The sequence below is a fragment of the Zonotrichia leucophrys genome, chromosome 3 (assembly GCF_028769735.1).
Source record: "Zonotrichia leucophrys gambelii isolate GWCS_2022_RI chromosome 3, RI_Zleu_2.0, whole genome shotgun sequence".
Classification (NCBI taxonomy): Eukaryota; Metazoa; Chordata; class Aves; order Passeriformes; family Passerellidae; genus Zonotrichia; species Zonotrichia leucophrys.
Window position 1 is genome coordinate 61,719,759 of NC_088172.1, and position 19,332 is coordinate 61,739,090.

Below are 19,332 nucleotides of genomic sequence, written 5' to 3' on the forward strand. Positions count from 1 at the left end.
GTTTTACTTGAATTGGAAATTTAGTATTTCTGTTTTCTAAGGAAAACAGAAGCACAATTTGTTTTTCATGGACCTTAAATTCTAATAACTAGAGCAGGAGAATTCACCTGACTAAAATTAACTTCAAATACAACTATTCAACACAATTGTTTACATACATATTATCCTGAATTATTTCAGTCTGATAGAGCTGTTTCTTTAAACTGCTTTACAGCCCTTCTTCTAAAGGCCTTTTCCTCTCTCTTTGTGTTGGCTGAGGGTCTCCATTACTTCTAGGCTAAATGGGATGCAGTGATTCACTCTGCAATTATACAGAACATTACTGGGCTCTGAGTGCATGACAAGGGTGTTACAGAAGGAGCTTTGCCAGAACATTCCCAGTAGGCCAGACTGAGGTTTCCCCTTGAAGAATTTCCCATCTGACTGTTATCCATGTTTTAAAATATAAGTTGAACTTGCAACATGATATCCTAGCTCCTGTGTCCACAGCATGTTCTGATGGCTGCAGAATCAGGGGTTTTCTCTGGACTTAGGATACAGGCTGTGTTGGCCCTTGTTCTCTTGACTGTTTATTCTGTTCCCAAGAGGCTGGAATGTGAAATGCAGCAGAAAATTTTTAAAACATCACTTTTAAACTAGCTTGATGTAAACCAATAACTACACATGGTACCTTCAGCTGTTCCTAGAGCATCTAGAGCAGCTATACTTGTATACATGCATTAGTATATTTTTATGACTTGAAAAGAAATAAAATCTTCTATTTTAGCTGTTGGATTTAATTAGTATTAACTGTTCCCTTGCTCTGATTTTCCCTTGCAGTGGAAACCTAAATACATTGGCATATGTTGGTGAAATAACTAGAACAACTTTAACAGCAGAGGTGCTTCACCACTACAACTGGATCACATGAGAACATCAGGAAGCAATGTGGGATTTTAACACCAAATGTAGCAGAGCATAGCAACAACTCAAGTGAAGCAGAGGGAAAATATTGTGAAGGATGGTATGAAGGTTAAGATAGGGGAAATGTTTAGCATATTCCAAAATGGAATTAAAAGGAAACCCTGAAATCACAGGCACTATGTCAAAGCCAAAGTCCTGGGAATGCCAGAAAGGATAAGCACAGAACCATCTCACAATGGAAGTGAACAGAAGCTCCAACACAAGTACCCCAAATCCAAAGCTGGGGTAAGCCCTTCCTGCTCCAGCACATCCACCCATATAGCTGAACAGATGGTGTCAGATATGATCTGCTGGCACATTCTGCACTGTCAGCAGATCTGCTCTGCTAACTCAGGGAACTTCCTCCCAGTCCCTTAGTTTTATCACTCCCAGGAGAAGTCACCAAAGGGATGCATTCATCACACAGGACTTTGGACACATCTTATTGGCACTCTGCATTTTGCTTGCATGGAAGAGCCTGGGGAGCCCTCAGTCCTTGCAAAGCAGGTGGCCTAATCCCATGTGAGTCTAGGGTTTCCTGTAAAACATGCAACTCCCTCCAGTACTGAATGGTTGCACGTCTGTTTTACAGTGATCACTATTACCAAAAAACACCCAGAGCATGTAAATAGCCCTTGAAGAATAATTTGGCGAGGTTGACCCCTGAACAATGTCAAGATTATTAAGCCTTTTGTTACAAAGTGAGTGACATTAGTTCTTTCAGAGGAGACAACAGAGAAAATCTTTGTTTCCCCAATGGTCTAAACTGAAAAAAAAAAAACCTCAGGTGGTAGCAAGTTGCATGGAGAATTTAGTATGGATCACTGCCTGCACTATCCTCACCTCAGCCCTTTTTTCTTAAGGAAAGAACAGGAAGGAAAGGAAGGAAGCTGAGAGGTTTCACAAGGTCTTTGAAGAGGGTAAAACAATTAAAATATTGCCAAGTTTATTAGGAGCAAGCAGATATCTTTATTGGATCACCTGAAATAGCTGGAAAAGGCAGAGAAGCCCATCTTTACATGCAAAAGAGAAGCCTCAGGCATAAATGTGAAAATTTAGGCAAGTGTTCAGACAATTGATATAATGCTCCAACAGCTCTATTCTCTGAAGGAAGCCCCTTCCTTTTTCAATACTATTGATGACACTCATTAAGAAATGTTTGAGAATGCATCCATGAAATCCAACTATGTGACTTCTAAAAATACACACAGTACCATAGGATTGCCTGTTGGAGTATTTTTTTCAATTTAAAATGATTCTGCCTATTCAAAACGTATTTTCAAACAAAAAATTTGATATTTCAGAAGTGAGAACCTATGCAATATTAAAAATCCCATTTGAAACTAAAAGGTACTTAGGACCCATAGGAAAATGCTTGTTTAAATCTATTTTTAATTTTTGGAATTTCAAGCATCATGCATGGCATCCATAGGAAAATGTTTGTCTAAATCTACTTTTAATTTTTGGAATTTCAAGCATCATGCATGTAAGAGATGCCTACTCAGAAAAATAACAGAAATAAAAGATGTAGGGATCCTATGAAAAGCTTTAGTTAAAGCATGAGTATGGTTTTATCTTGCATTATAAAAATAGTGAGATTTTTTTACTCATTCTTATCTTTACAACAATTGCAAGCTACCCAATTTGTTAAGGTGAAGGAATTAGAAAGACAAAGGAACTGTCAGGGGGGAAAAAAATCCACTCCTGCCTGCTTCTGATGTGTTCTCTGAATTCTGAATATTTTTTTTAACACACCCCTATCATCTAAGCAGACCAGAATGGTTTGTGAAAAATTTACATGTGGCAACTTGAATAAAAAAACTGGGAAACACAGTCCTACAAAAGGTCTGGCATATTTTGTTTACATGAAAGTGGGAAACTAGGTAAGTAAGCATCAGCTTCTGCTCCATCCAATTTGTATTAAATTAAACTTCCAAGGACAAGCAAGCAAAACTAACATTGTACTACAGTTCTAAGCCTGCATTTATGTACACACACATCCTCTGCTCACGACTTTACCTAGACTCTAGCCATTAGTCCTAGTTGCACTGGTTAAGCCAAAGTATTTTAAAGCTCCTCCACCCAGACTCTACAGAAGCAGATCTCTTTTATTTCTTGTACCTAAATCAGTTGCAATAGCAGGCAGCTATTTATCAAAGGGGAAAACTAAACACAAAACCATAGTGGAAAAAAAAAAAGTGTGTTTATTCCTACTAATGGTGAGTAGTGGCCCACTCTAAGTGGAAGAGCTTATTAAACAGATGTCTGTAGGAATCTGCCCTGAAGCATTTCCTATACAGCCCTTTACTTACTCATATGGATAACAGAACAGGGTGCATGCTTATCACATTTGAGTAAGACAACAAAACCATGGGTCTGCAAGCATGTTTCATGTCAGAGCTACAATTCTAACTCATCTTAACAAATCAATGAAATAACTTGAAGAAAGCCAGATTCAGATAAGCAAGAAGTCTTGATTCTCCCAATCGTACTTTCTATGATCTTCATGGAAGATTTATATCCTAACAGACATCTACACTGCAGCTGTGAAAAGGGAGAATATCAAGAAGACAGTTTTTCCTGCCAGACTGTGTCCTGCCAGATAAGTGATCCAAAGACTACAAAAAAAGAAGTCACTCAGCAGAAAGCAACTCCCTTGTAGGAATCCAAGCACTTGGCAAGCAAAAGGTAGCTGTAAATTTTGTTTCTGTCAGGGTGTTCTTTAAGTGGTGATCCCCATTTCCATCCTCTATTTTCATATGACCCTCTAATTTCCCTTAGCAAAAAGAAACCTAATATTGGAGACTTGTCAGTGATACTAGAGAAAAAGAAAAGATGATGAAGACAGAGAACAATAATAAAACAAAGTTGAGGAAACAGAGGGTAAAAGGAGCATCAAAGTCAATAGGCAAAAGAGTGTTTACGGGAAACTAAACAAACAACAAAAAAAAGTGGATTCCATTATCTGTTTTATGGGTACACACTTTTCCTGAGGTCTGTATTGTCATCCTTGAGAAGAGATCATGACACTTGTGTTTTCTCCCCAGCTTTGCAACAGCCTCTAAGGCACTTAAAATAGGATTTTTTAAAATATTTTTACTGTCTTAAATGCTGAGCAAATGATGACCCATGATTCCTCACAAGGGACCATAATCCTTTTCACAACAATAGGAGCAAATGTTAGCCATAGCTGAGTGCTTTTCAGCATCCCACTTCTGTATTCAAGGATACTAATAAACCCTCCATATTCCACAGCACTATTTTGTGGGGAAATTAATAATTGTTTTTGAGATGCTCAAACACTATCCTGAAAAAAAGCCCAATAAAGAAAGAGTAGCAGGAGAGATTAGGAAGTTGACAAAACTATAAATGTCTTGTAAATAGAAAACTGTGAAAAAATGAATCTAAACCAGAACCTACTCTGAACAGACAGAAAACAACACATAACTACCAACATCTTCAGTATCTGTACACTGTCATCCAACATTAATTCTGCATTTAAAAAGCAAGTTGAGGTTTTTAGTATAAACCAGTTCTCTATTACTGTAAATCTAGTTACATGCCATTATTCTTCTCTCCTTAAACTCTCTAGTGAATGTGCCAGCCTCTCCAGCATGGAGAAAGAAGTAGCTCAGGGAACTGTTAAGAATAGCAATGACTGTGAATAACCCCACAGATGCAATCTGAGAAAGTATTTTCACATACAGGAATTTTTTTAGCTTTCACCTCTAGGATGAAAAGTCACTGTCCCTACCTCTCACTAATAAGGTCAGTTTTGGGCACCTCCAATGAAGCTGCCATTTCTGGTGGTTTAAGTGATGGGGACACCTGTCCCTCTGAGAGCTAAATTGAGCCTACAACTCACCTCATAGATATTACCAAACAGTCTGCATGTGTTAGCAACCTTGTCACTTACTCACCTGGCCTGGGTTCAAAACACTGACCTAAAAGTGAAAGGTTCCCATCAGCCACACATTCCCAACCAATAAATTAAAAGTCCATCTTCAGCACAAGGTAATCTTTCATCATGAGCTGGGGTGTGGGAGTTATCAGAATATTCCACTAGGAAGGGTTTGTAATACTGAGGCTTTTAATTAATAATGTCACCACCTTGCTAAGCAGTGCAAGTCAGCTTTGTCTTGGATGTGAATGACTATTTTTGCAGTACAGTTTGTTCATTCACATCACATGCATGAATCCTTGGAAAAAAGATGGTCCCCAACAATACTCTATGAGAATCCTTTGGCCAAATGCTCAAGACCAGCTATATTATGTCAGCCCTGGATAATTCACAGTAGCCAGATGGAGTGATGGGGAGCAATCCCTTGCTGTTTATAATGATGTTAACTCTTCATTTTCCCTTCTACTTCAGTAACAATATGCATAACATCATTTACAGTTGCACAACAGTCTTCTGATGACTCTGCTCTCTTTGCCTTTTATGTAAACCAACAGGTATGTTAATACCTCATCATAACAGAATTAATACCTCTGCATTTTGGATTATATGCCATTATTCAATGCACATTCTCAATGTGGAAGATTAGCTTTAGAGAATGGTAAATAATTGTATAGTCCAAGAAGTAAACAAAGTTCTCAAATTACTAACAAATTTTCAAGTTATAATAGCCCCCATATTAAATTGCATTCTCCAGTGAGAGTGAAAAGACAGACTGTGAGTAATGACTCAGTGTTTGAGTTCTTGCTCTTCCACAGCTTTCTGTACAAGTTCCTTCAAGTTATAAAACCTCATTACATGTCTAAAACCTTTATCCCACAGTAGAAGGAAGTATAAATACATTTCATGGACTGAAATCTCTAAATGCAGGATGAGACAGGCTGTTAATCTTTACAATTGAGTGAATTTCAGAGTCTCATGTATATTTTGAAAACATAAAATGCTGTAGAAAGTGAAAGAAATTGTATTTCATAATCCTCAAAAAACAAATATTGGTGAAAAAATTATCTGTGAATCAGCTATATTCAGAACACAGTTCTTAAACGGCAGTAAAGTTTTAAAAACAAAACCAAACACAATGCAAAAAAAGGAATCAATGGAACAACACAAATGGAAAGTTTTGAATAATCCATTTTTGGTCAATTGCTTTTTTATCTTTTCTTTTTAGATGTTGACTTTGTATTTCCCTCAAAGGAAAAGTTTATGAACATGCTGATCTCTTTAAATTTACCATATTATTTCTAGCATGTATTAATTCAGCAATTAACAAATCACAGGAGACTTTCTCTTTACATGCAGCACTGCCAAATTTTGCCCTTCAAAATGCCTCCTACTGAAATCTGCAGAAATAGAGATGCATCCCCCACAAGGACCTGTGTCTTTCTGACAGAACCAGGGCACTCCTACACGGCACAGCAGGGAGTTCACAGCATCCAGCCTGAACCTCTGAGGACTGCCAGCTATTTGCATGGCACAACAATATTTCCCTCTAACAGGGTAAGCTAACTTTAGAGTGCCCTAACCAAATATTCTCTGCTCTGATACACTGCACTTTGCAGAGCTTGCATGTACACTCTATAAACAAGCAAGCCTGACATTAGAACCTGCAGCAGTATGGCTACTAACATCTTACACAGCATTCCCAATCACTTTATGCCACAGAACCCCACAGTGCATGCCTAGAAATAAATTACTTCTTGCCCAGTTGTCAGGGCATTAAAACAGATTTGCCACTACACTGCACAAAATTGAGTGCCACAAAGAAATGTACAGTCATCCATGCAATAAAGACTGCATCTTTGCATTTATGTAGAGGTACATATTCATATCTCATAAAGTGCTGTCCAAATACCCCTCCTCAACCAGTCAGGCAGGGCACCAGGGACCCAAGCAGAGAGCTTGCAGAGCATGAAGTGTGTAGGTTCTGTCAGAAACCCCAAAGCACTGATGCACACTCCTAAATATCTCTTTTCCATGTACCTTCTCTCTTATTCTCTACAAGACTTTTATATACAGATCTTGGGTGAACAAAATTAAGACTGATACTTTCCTGATACTTTTGAAGGTATGCTCAGTAAATGGAGTAGAGACCTATTTGCATTCTGGTGCTTTCTGGATCACTTTTGAGCAAAGTGACATTTGGGAAGCCTCACTCGAAATGCTAGTTAGACAAAGCATCTAAATATTGAAAAACCATCCAAAAAAAAAAAAAGGCATAGGAAAAGGTATTTCATATGTCATGGGACCAAAACATACAACAAAAAGTTGAAATGTCATAGAGTCAAAAGAAACTCACCCATTTCTACTTGGCTCAGAATGAGTTCATTTTCAAGCACCACCTTTCCTGTATTTCTGCTTCACAAGAGTATCAGCAAACTATAAACTATCTTTTCTCTTCAGGAAAAGATTTGCATTAAAAAAGCCAGCAGATATGAAGGGAACTGTTTCAGCAATGATAAAATATTTGAGACAAGCCATTTTACTGTTTTCTCTCTCCCTCTATTTTTTTTTTCCAATTGTCCACTTCTTCACTATTACAGAAGAAAAGAACAATCTGTGTTTCATTTGTCTCTCCCTGTGGGGAGTTGAAAATGAAGTACAGGTAATCCTAAAAGGATCCTGTGTTGGATCTTCAAGGGAGAAATCCACTGGTGTGTTTCAAAGGGGAAGTCAATGCCCCTCACACTGCTTGGGGTTTTCTCTCAAGTGTATTAAACAAGGAACATGCATTTTTTGTCACTACCCTGTCAGTGACAAATGAACCTTCTTAGTAAAGAGACAGGATCTCCTATTGTTTCCATTCTTAGGTCCTTCTTCCACCAGCTGTACCTTATATTGTTCCTCCTGGTTTCCCAAGAGCTCATGAACTATCACAGACAGCACTGGCTAACAGTTTTGTTTCAGCAGATACATATTTTAATGGCCAAATACTATTTAGGATGAGATGAAAGAACATTACAGTATGGAAGGAACTAAAGGTATGTTCTCTGGAAATAGAAGGATTAATTAAAGTAGGCTAATGCAGGATTTAGGTGACTGGATTTCTAAATGTCTTTCCTTTGCTTTCTCTGTTGATTTTCTTCATCATGCTATCTTTATCCAGTAATTATACACTACATTGCCAGGTGAGTAAGTAAATACATTATAAATTTGTCAATACAGTCAGAGTGGGATAAAACTATGTTCCTACCCAATTTAGCAGCATTTTTAAAGAATTTCCATAATCATAAAAGCAGGCTGTGACAGATACTGAAAGTTTTTTCAATTTTACCCTTACCAAAACACACATCCTTAGGTCTCTGACACCAATAAATGGTAGGAAAATATGTCAATAGTCAGATCCCAAAACATTTACACAGTAAACGTTGTCTTTGCACTCTGTTATGTAGCACATTTGGAGACAATCAAATCTACTTTCATTTGTAAACTAAACTAAGGTTTCAGCTGAGAGCCTTACAGAGAAAGGAAGATCTCATACATTAATTCCCAATTATGCAACAAAAGGCTCTTCTGTGGCATATATGCCACGTTACTCAATGTAGTATTTCTAAATACACAAAGCACATAATCTGTCCATATGAATTATTTTACTATTGTAACTGTTGACTAAAAACAAATTCAATTTTTATTTCATGCTTGGTTTAAGAAACCGATTTTTAAATAATTTCATTATTTCTGTGGTTAAACTTAAACATACTGGGTTAATTTGTTTATGCTTTAATTATTTTTGTGAGGCATTATCTATAGAATACCATTTTCTAAAACATTTAAAATATCCTATAAGACAGCAGACATTCAGACAAATTTCAGAGTTGCTAAAGCTCAGGTTCCTAAATTACTTACATTTTTGTTAAGAATAAATAGCAAAACATTACTTGGGATCTCTGGAGGAGATGACTTGATTACATATGAATAAGAAATTTAACTAAGTAACCAGTTCTCAAGCACTTCACTAAGAATAGATGGGTAAATAAACAATGATGACTGTAATTGCAGAAGGCATAAACAACAGTTTTAGACAGTTTGTGATAAGCAAACTGCTTTATCAACTAAATAAACAATTCTTTGTTTATGGTTTCTCTATTTTCAACACGAGCCATTCTGGGACCTGTGCTCCATCATGGAAATGAGGGCCTTAGACAAAAGGAAAGAAAACCAACTTCAGTCTCATGTCTGGTGTTTTGCTTGTCTTTTACTAGAATGCCAAATGGGTGACAAGTGCATTGTACATAATATGTGCATGCACACATACAGCTGCTTGTGGGGCTGCACTGCAAACCACATTGCTGAAATTATTTAGGATTAAAAGGCATTAAGAAGAGGGAGGGTTGCCTCAAATTTCTTCCATGATCTGGTATATAGCAGAAAATCATTGTACCAGCAAATGAAGGGGACTGAAAGCCCATGGATAGTAGTAGAGTCAAGGATTATCAGCTACTCTGCCAAAGAAAACTTGTAGTGGAACTACTCTCCAGAAATGAGCTGGAGATGAGCTTGGACTATAGAGGTTTTCATAGCTCAAAGGAACTCCTCTAACCTCAGAGCTGCACAATCATTTATAGTTGGGTGTTTGGGATTTTTTCTTTTTTTAAATTTGAATTCAATGCAGCTGGGTACCAGTTTTCTTCACATTAAAGAGTGCAATGTCTTAAGTCTTGCAGCAGTGAAAAGTTACACTGGTGCCAAGATTAAATATAAAACAGAGTTTAAAAAAATCACTTAATGCTAGATAGCTAAGCCTTTCTGTGACTGCCAAAATAGCAGGCTGATTTTCAAAGGTGCAAAATAGACAGAAGTTCCTCCTGACGTCAGTGGAAATGCCTGGGTGTTCAACACCTATAAAAAAAATGAGTTTCCTTAGATGCTCAAGGAATAATCATGGATGCTAAATTTAGCCTGGGGTAGTCACTTTCCACAGACTCCTGCTATGGTAGTGGGGGTGAGCAAGGCTTTTCAGAGGGGCAGTTAAGATTAGAATCTGTCTGCTCTAAATTAGGTTCTGCAAACTACCAAAGAAATGGACGGCTGGACTTCTTTAACGTACACGTTTTTTGAAGAGAAATAAAAACAAACATCAGATTTCAAGTTGAAGGAATTCTGGCAGTTCAGAGCAGTTGGGAGAAACCATTTGAAGTAAATGGAAAATCTTAATCATATCAAGTACAGTAAACATTTATCACTGCCATCTGCCTAGCCAGCACAAAGGTATTACCACCACTCTTTTGGAGATGAAGACATGGACAAAGAAATGTGTCCTTATAACTCAAAAGTGGGTAAAACCAGGACCAGACACAGGAGCAGCAGTGCCCTTTCTTGCACTTAGGACAGAAATTTAGGATTTATTTTCTCCCCTCTGTGCACACTCAAATTTTAGGTCCAATTATAGAAACTAACTAAAAATCAGCCAGACAGCTGTCACCTTCTGCTTCCCTCTGGACAGGCCTTCAAAAGTATGAAGTGCATTTCTACAAGCTACCATTTCAAGTAGGAGACACTTGCATAAAAGGAGATCATTGCATTTCTAAGCCTTCTGCCTCGGTCTCTTTCTGCAGAGCAGTAACACCTGCCCTGTAAGCCTTTCACACCAGCAGTTTGAGGATTACTGAGACCACACTGCCTTGATCTGTACTGAAGTGTTCCTTGTACTGCCAGCAGGAAGAGCTACTACAGGTTCTGTACAGAAATAGGCACAGAGGGTGATCATAACACTGTGTTTGCTGTTAAATTATGTGAAAATAGGAACTTTCTATCTTTAAATACCTGCCAGATTTTATGGTGTAGAAGTACAGCATTGTATAGGACCTGTATACTTATGATAACAATTTATTCATCAAGTTTCTCAGTCTGAGGTGTATTTCAAACCAACAAATCCAGTGATCTAAAAACAAACATCACACACTCTTATCATTGCATTTCATGAAATGGTGTTCCCTAAACACTGAAGATGTGAAAATTACCCCAGACTACGAGAAATGAAATTTAATTAAGGAAGAAATTGAGTACTCAGTGTGAATACACTCTCCTTCTGGTATCAGCTGAGAGTAAAGAATGCATGGCCATAAAGGAGATGTTCACTCAGAGTCAGCAACTTCTCAGTGCTCACAGTGGAGGAATTCCACATCAGCTACACATTGTTTATCCCAACAATTATGGCTCAGAAGAAGTTATGCTTGGCAGTAAAGCCATTGAAACCAACTCAACTTTGCCAACTGTGTAAGCACTTTTATATTTGTTTATTTGTAAGGCCATAAAACAACACACAGGAGGGACATTTTTTGACTTGGGGCAAAGCAAAGCAGCACAAATTCTCATCTAATTCTATTTCATTGACATGTTTTTTCCTGCATCACATCTACCTGCAATCCAGCTGCAAATCCAATGCATTCTTCTGTAAGCAGGGTCTGCAGTAAAATTTCTAAAATACTACTAATATCTACTAAATAATCACTATCTGCAACTAAAGAAAATCTTAATGCTCAGTCCTTTTGAAATTAATCAGTAGAACTGCACAGTGCAATTCAGAAATCACTAGCTAAATGAAAAGTCATTAAATAGATGAGAATTTATGCAACAGCGATCAATTCATGTGAGGCATTTGTTGGCAACTGATTTTTCCATCATGACGTCTTTTGTCTTGTGAGAGGACAGATGGGTTTTAATGAAAGATTTTGACCTGGCCTCATTGGGCAAAAGCAGTCAAAGTTCATTTTGTAAAGCTGTTTTAGCTTAATTTGATGATGGTGTCGTGATATTTTCTTACTGAAATTCATTCGTTTACAGAATTTACTCCAGCCCTGCTTTTGTTTGCACAGGGCTAGAAGTTGTATAGGCATGGATTCATTTTTACTGTGGTCCCAGGGCTGAAATCTCTCAGAGGCTTTCCAAGCAAACACCTTCCATGCCTCTCTCTTCAGCTCTCCAGTGACCCCAACAGAGATTCAGCCAAGATGCAGACATCCCACCCCCAAGAGATTATTGCAAAGTCTGCTGCTTAACACACAGCTTTTCTCTAGCTCTTAAGCACATTGGTTGCAGCTTATAGAAACCCACTTAGATGCATACTTTCTTCCAATCCTTATTGTCTTACTAATTGGATCAGCATATCTACAGACAGACATTGTACTATACAAATTTCAGGGGAGGTTGTGGTGTGTATCTATGAGTACAGGAAGCAAATAGCCTTTGCTTCCCATTATAAAATGGTTCTGGTAATTTCTTTTCATAATCTGTTGCTGGCAGATATTTGGGGGTCAATGGAAGTTAACAGCTAAACTGAGAGTGTAGGAATTATCAATTTGACAACACTTAAAGCATACAGAGCCTGGAATTGGTCAACATTGAGAGGTTCATTTGAGTTTAAATAGAAAACATAATATTGAGTAATATATTGATTTCTCTCACTTAGTACTCGTAAAGAAAACCTTCCCATTCAAACAAAATAGCTACATAATCGTGTCTAGTAAAGTGAATTTCATAATAGTTTTCTTTGATTTTTCCTTTATATACCAGCACCACAGTATTCAGGGCTGCACACCTTATTGACAGCTTCCTAGACAAAATATTACTGTTCCACTATCCTTTCAGCATGCTCTTTTCAAGCACCATTCCATGCAAGTAACATCAGCAAGAGGAATTTAACATGTTACTATTTTAAAAAGCATTAATCTCTAAGAGGTAAATTGTACAGAACAGGCCATAAACACATTCCCTATTTCTACAGGGACTTCTACTCTCATGGCAGCTCTTCATAGGACAAAAGAAATTGCCACTCCATGGCTTTCTGTCGCATCAGTGTCTAATACTTTGGACAGTTACAGTATATGTTGAGAAATCAAGACATGCGATTGTAGAAAAAAAATATGTTTGTCTTTTGACTACAAAGTTCTCAGCAGACCTTCTATGGGGCCATCTCCCACTGAGAATGCATGTAAGATTTAGAACACAACAAGAGATGTTCTTTGTGTGTTCTTAATGCTAGAGCTTTTGGCATTCATTGAAAAAAAATTCTTGATGCACCCAAAAGAGGAGCATTTGGCCTTGGAATGCTGAAACCTCAGTTTCATAAGGTGCAGTCTGCATCTACAGTAACATGGATCATTTGGCAAGACATTGCTATTCTATACAAGACAGCCAAATACTTGCTGAACACCAGGGGAGAAAAATGTCTAAAGCAGGTGGAATTGTTGGCACTTTTTAACTATTAATAGTAATAGAAAATCCTGCATTTCAGCCAACAGAATTCCCAATTCACCTTCATAATCCTAATTACCTGCATAAAAGGTAAGGGAGGGAGAGAACTGCAACATAGGACTCAGCATGTGAAATAGCTTATGGTACCGTGGCACATGGCTTTTTCCATTATCATTCTGCTTTTGACTCTGGATGATTTTCCTTCTGGCATATCCTGAAAGTAGTTCCTGCTGAAAGTAGTTCTAAAGCTCCTCAACTCTTCATAAGAATATCTTCTTTATAAGAAGTATGCAACTGTTAACAGGTTAGTACTGGCAATAGATAATGAGAAGTTTTCATACTCTCTTCGAAAGGAGAGGACCTTTTGCTTCCTCACACCTCCTACATTCATGTCCAGACCCTGCTCATGTTGCTTGGCTTGCAGAGGGGAATCCATGCCTTCTCAACAATCCCACTGGTATTCCAAGCGGGTAAAAAGTGCCATCCCAGTAAAAACCCTCTAGTGGTGGTTTCTGTGTCTGCCATATGAGCCTAACCCCAAGGCTCATTATTCAAGGAAAGAACTTTACATGGTTTAAAACAAACAAACCAACCAAAACCCAAGCCAACTTTATTTCCAGATAATCTCAGTAACAGAGGAAGACCTAGGCTGGAATGCCCTCTACACATTGAAAATGTCATTATATTCTCCACAACTCTTTCAATCTGGAGCCTGTAAGTCCATGAGAAGTGGTTCTGTAGAACTTAATTTTGTTGGTGGCATCCAGCCTCTCCTGCCAACCCTCTTCCACCTTACATTTATGTTTCATTTGTTCATCCTTGCTTATTTTTCTTGCCCAGTGAAGAATGAAGTTGTTTCTTTCCACTACATCTGCCTTCTCACTCACCAGTAGAATCATTACATGAAGAGGTTTCTGATAAGAAAGCAACTTAAATTCCATCCATAGAAGATGAAGCAAACTGTAGAGTAAATCCAGGATACTGACTGTAACTCTATTTATAGACTCTGAAGTCAGACTGAACACAAGGTCAATTTCTCTTTCAGGCTGCAATGAACCTCTCAAACCTGCTGAACTTAATAAAGCTGCAGCAACATAAAAATAAGAACATTGTCCATAATCCACAGTTTTGATAGCTTCTGCCAAATAATTTGCCATACACATGACTTCCAAATTTTTGGGGTTTTTCTTTTTTTTTTTTCCTTGCAAGGACAACAGGAGTTATATTACCAGCCAAAGGAGGTAATGCAGATAAATCCTTATAGGTCACACTTGAAAAGCAATCTGATATGCACTGCTGAAGACTGAAAAGACAGCTTTTAGCCTTAAGAATCTTTTCCAAAGTCCTCAGTCATGTACAACGTTCAGTGTCATCAAGTAAATTTGCATTCAGAAAAAGGGCAATATCAAAGTAAATAAATATTTTAAATCATCTTGTTTATTTTATACCAGCATAAATAACACCATCCAAATGGTCATCATCTACATTGACGTCTACATTAAAACCCTTCTGCATTAACAAAGAAGTGATACCAGGGCTACAGAGCAAGCCAGAATAAGGTCAGCCATCTGTAACAATGGCAGTAAGGCAAGGGACATGTTCCCAGTTCTTTCCTTACATGTGTTCGGGCAATAGTGTCATTCCCGTTTTTATGACTGCAGAAGACATATGTTAAATATGTGGGTTCAGTTTAATGCCCTACAATACAATACAACTGTGCTAAAAAAGGGACTACTCTTGTTTTACAACCTTCCTTGGAAATCTAACAAACGACATTTCATGTTGAAGTTTTACAAAGCACACTCACTTTTATAATTACTTATTGCAAATAGGCAAGAGCAATGTTAAACACATGGCTAACCAAGCAGTGTTGGCAGATTAAAACATTGCAAAAATACAGTGTGTGTGCATTTCAAGGAGCATTGCTGTCTTTGGTTTCCTAAGCTAAGGGATGCTGCATTTCCTTATGTTCCTTTTAATTCTGCTGAAATATGGGGTAGTGAAACTAAAAGGTTTGTGGAGTCTGTTGAACTTCTCAAGAAAACTTGAGAAATAAATTTACTATGAAGAAAAGAGAAATCATGTTTTACATCTTCCATTATAAGCTAGTATGATTTCCACTTCCACCCCAGTCCTGCAGGGTAGGGACTAAAAGACAGCTGATCTCTAGTCTGACAGACCATAGAACAAACCACTTCCACCAGTTCTTAGAAATATCACTGCTGTCCTTCTTTCTACCAGTGAGAAAACTGAGGTCAGAAGTGAGTTGACCTTGTCTAGGGTTACAGAGCAGAATGAAGAAAATTCCACCCTCTCTGGCCAGGCTTTCTAATTTCCAATACTTTATTTTTGCGTGGCACTGAAGAAACAAGGGGCCACTTCCATGGATCTTTCAGCTGCTGTTTTAGCACACATGGGCAGTGGAAGTGTAACGGGTCAAGGAGCAGACTTCAGAAGTCTCCTATTACATAGTACATATCTATATATTCAAGAGACACAAAGGCCATGGTTCTCTAATTATTTTCTACAGTAGACACCATGTCCATCCAAAATATAATTTTTCCTTTCTTGAAAGTTGCTGTCTGAAACGCCTAACGACATTTAATTTTTTGCCAAGAGTGCCTAATGCAAAAATGATCAAATTGTTGCACTTTCTTGACATCCTGAGTTGACACAGGAAAAATATTACCTCAAGTAAGTAATTGAAATTGTTGTTCACATTCAGAGAGACAATGCTAAACTACAACTCAGCTTTCCTTCCTATAGTGCTCTTCATATATTTTTGGACATCTGCGACCACCAAGGAGCCTGGATTACAGCAGACCATAATATTCTACGAACCATGGTTATAATTAGGCGTCACCTCCATTGTAATCCTATGGACGTCATCATGTGTTACCAGCATCTGTTGACAGATTTCATACCAGGCATATCACTGAAATGGCAAGTCTGGAGAGGGCAGCCCACAATAGAAACAATGGCATTTATTTTTGGTTTGTTCCAAGACCATCTCATAGAAAATATATGCTGCCAACTGCCAGGGCTCCACCAAGATCACTTCTGAATATTGTATTACCAGTTAGAACAAAGACCTGTGCTCATGTACTTGCAGTCTTCTCCTAATGAATAAGGAAACTAAAGCACTTTCTGCAACTGTCTTAGCACAGATTAGGAAAAGATAGAAGCCTTGACATTCCACAAAGTTTATCAAGCCCTTTATCATGCGAGTACTTACTTTTCATGTAATAATAAATTCAGATTTCTTTCCAAGATGAAGAATAAGGATCCCCTCTTGTAAATTTTATTTGAATATGGTATCACATTAATATTAAAACTAAACCCTGGGAATTGGCAACATTAAGTAGCAAAACCACATTCTCTATGGAAGCAAAGCAGAGTCTGCTTTCATTTGACAGTGTGGAAATTTGACTTTCTGCTGAAGTACTGCTTGTTCAGAGGAATGGAAACATAAAATTTTCAATGCAGTTTAATTGCTCCCTGCTGTCCGGTAAAAATCAAGAGACTTATTATAAGAATGTCTACTTAGTCCAAACTCTCTTTACTTTTTAACATTTATCTGCATTGAAGGAAAACTGCGTTAGAGTGCATTAGCATCTAGTAACCTGCCCATTTTCTTTCAAAAACAGCCTTCTCTGAAATACTGGACAATTGAATCCTTATCAGATGTAACACAACCCCTTACAGCTGAGCAGTTTCAAATCACTAAAGCACTTCAGCACTCATATAATTTTCATTCTCATTATAAAACATGAAAGTATAGTTCACCATCTGAAGAGTGCCAAATTAATACAAACACCAGCTTTGAGTACAACTTAATTATTCGTTAGTAGTTGCAGCAGCTGGCAGATCAAGAAAAGTGAACTTCAACTTAGAACTTCTCCCCTTATCCTCACAGAGTAGCATCTGAACAGGTCTGAATGTAAGAAAATGAACAAAACCAGCTACAGATAACAGAAGGAGGGAAGCTACAAGCTAAATCTGAGAGGAAAATATTGCTTCTACAAATGTTAATGGAAAAGCAAACTCACTGGCCCCAACTATTCTAACAGCTCTAACTTTTATAGTTACATTTTTACAGTATAGCTTTTATAGAAGTGTAACAGTGGGACAGACTGTCATTAGATCTAAATTGTCACCTTCTACTTAAGCTGCTCTTCTATGCAAAATGCATATTCAGCCTTATTGTCCAGAGCACTGTCTCTCACTCTCTCCCTTTTTTTCATTCTTGTAACCAGCAGATAACCTTTTAATCCCAGATCTGTCAGCTGTGACTTCAACATCACCTTTTAAATTAGAAAGCAATAAATCCTTTGCATTATTTCGTCTTTCTTTTCCATGTGCTGCTTAAAACTTAATGTCATTAAATTAGATATTGGAAATATTACTAAAGTACTAAAGCTTTGAATGACTGCAGCTGGGATCATAATTTCTGCCTGTGTTAAGAAAAAGAACATGGGCAGAACTTGGTGGCACAATAGTTTTCTTACACCTACAAGGCAAAAAGCATTTCTTCTAAAACTGTGTATTCCAAGGAGTTTACAGACATGTTGTTGGGTTTTGTCCCCCAGACAGTGAACTGGCATATAGGAACATAATCATGACATACAGTTTTCCAAATATAGCCTGGATATATTTCTGGGCAATATTTTCCTTGTCAGGTCATTCAGTCAGAATGGAGATAAATAATAAATTCTAATAAGAGCTGACTTGCAAGATCACAATTTCAGAAGTGACTTCTCAGTCTGCTTTCAGAAATATTGCAAACTTTTCTGCACACTAATTTTGAAGTCTTATTCATCTCTGCCTACAACTGCAATTTACTTTTTTGAAAATCAATCAGGCACAAACATTAATTCAGAGTCTGCTTTCCAGAAGGAAAGATCCAGGAAGTGAAGTTGAAAGTTACTGAAATACTTATACATAAATCTAGAGGTACTGACAGAATATTTGCAGTGCAATACAAAAATAAACTCCTGCCTCCCATGAATAATAATTTAAGGTTTCACTTCAGAATTAAAAAATTGAATGCTTTAAACTAAAAATATGGCATAGCTACTATACATTATAGAAATTGTTTATCCAACATAAAATATATTTTATTAGAGCCCCTCAGTTGTACAACCCCGACAATGCCAGACACAGCATGGCAGTAAGATAGGGCATCATTCCACACAGAAGCACACAGACAGATACACATTATTTCCAGACCTTCCTCTGCTGTTTCTCCCATGCTGGGTCCAGGAGCAGATCCCTGTCCCATTCTTCTTCTTGGGTCATGTACTCATCCTCTTCATAGTTGTAGGTGTACTGCATGTTTGTTTCTATCTGATTCATGCTATTCATTCTGCCCGGGGATCAGCTTCAGCTGCTCTGGCTTCTACTACGATTTAAGTTTAGTTTACTTGCTGGGAGATTGTAGGTAGCAGAGTCTTTTTTCCTTCCCTTTTTTTTTTTTTTTTTTTTTTTTTTTCTCTTTTTGCAAGGTGACAGGAAACGAATATTGACTAATCTTGCTGAGAGCAGAGGCTGAGAGTGGCAGGTAGGCGCTGCCCTGTGATGACCTTCCCTCGCTGCTTCGCTGTGTGCTGTCCCTGCCGGCTGTGCTGCCGGTGCCTGTGGCTGACCCTGCGCAGGAGCCCGGCGCCGCTCGCTGCCGCCGCTTATTATCCCCGCCGGCCGTCACGTGGGGCCGGGCGGGCAGCGCTGCCCAGCGCCCCGGCCCAGCCCGGCCGGCCCTAATGCCGCAATGCCCGCCCGCTCTTCCAGCCCGACACCTGCCCGGCCTCTGCTTCGCTTTCTTTCTCTCCTACCGACACCGGTTCCTGCTGCCCGAGGCCCGCCTGCCATCTGCTAATGCGGCCCGACGCCGCTCAGCGCTAGTCTGAGCCCGCGTCCCGCCCTGAGCCGCTTCGCACTTTCAGCTTAAGGATTACACGAGCCAGCCCAGCAAGGACACCCAAGTGATGAAACGTTTTCCAGTGGAAATGGGTCTGGAGTTAACCAGACAGCATGGAAACACAACTTTAAAAAGCACCACATGTCTTTTCGCCAAAAACCACGCTCAGTAAATCCAAAAGCAGGCACCAAGAAGCACATACAAAGCTCTGTGGAGCCAGTAACTTCACAAGTGTGCGTCAGGAGCCATTTGCCCGTGCGTTCCACAGGGCAAAATCTCAGAGGATAGCGCTGAGATCAAAGATCCCGGCAAGCATGTCCGGCAT

At 38.5% G+C, this 19,332-nt stretch overlaps 1 protein-coding gene across 4 annotated transcripts in view; it reads right to left on the reverse strand.

Annotated features, from left to right (window-relative positions):
* The window catches only part of ACTN2 (actinin alpha 2), a 67,163-nt gene extending 48,434 nt beyond the window's left edge, over positions 1-18,729 (reverse strand). For all 4 annotated transcript variants that reach the window (XM_064706981.1, XM_064706980.1, XM_064706979.1 and 1 more), the window contains exon 1: positions 18,320-18,729. In XM_064706981.1, coding sequence (XP_064563051.1) covers positions 18,320-18,454 — 135 coding nt within the window. In that variant the 5' untranslated portion in view covers positions 18,455-18,729. The remainder of the gene's footprint in view (positions 1-18,319) is intronic.
* Between the last annotated feature and the right edge of the window lie 603 nt (positions 18,730-19,332).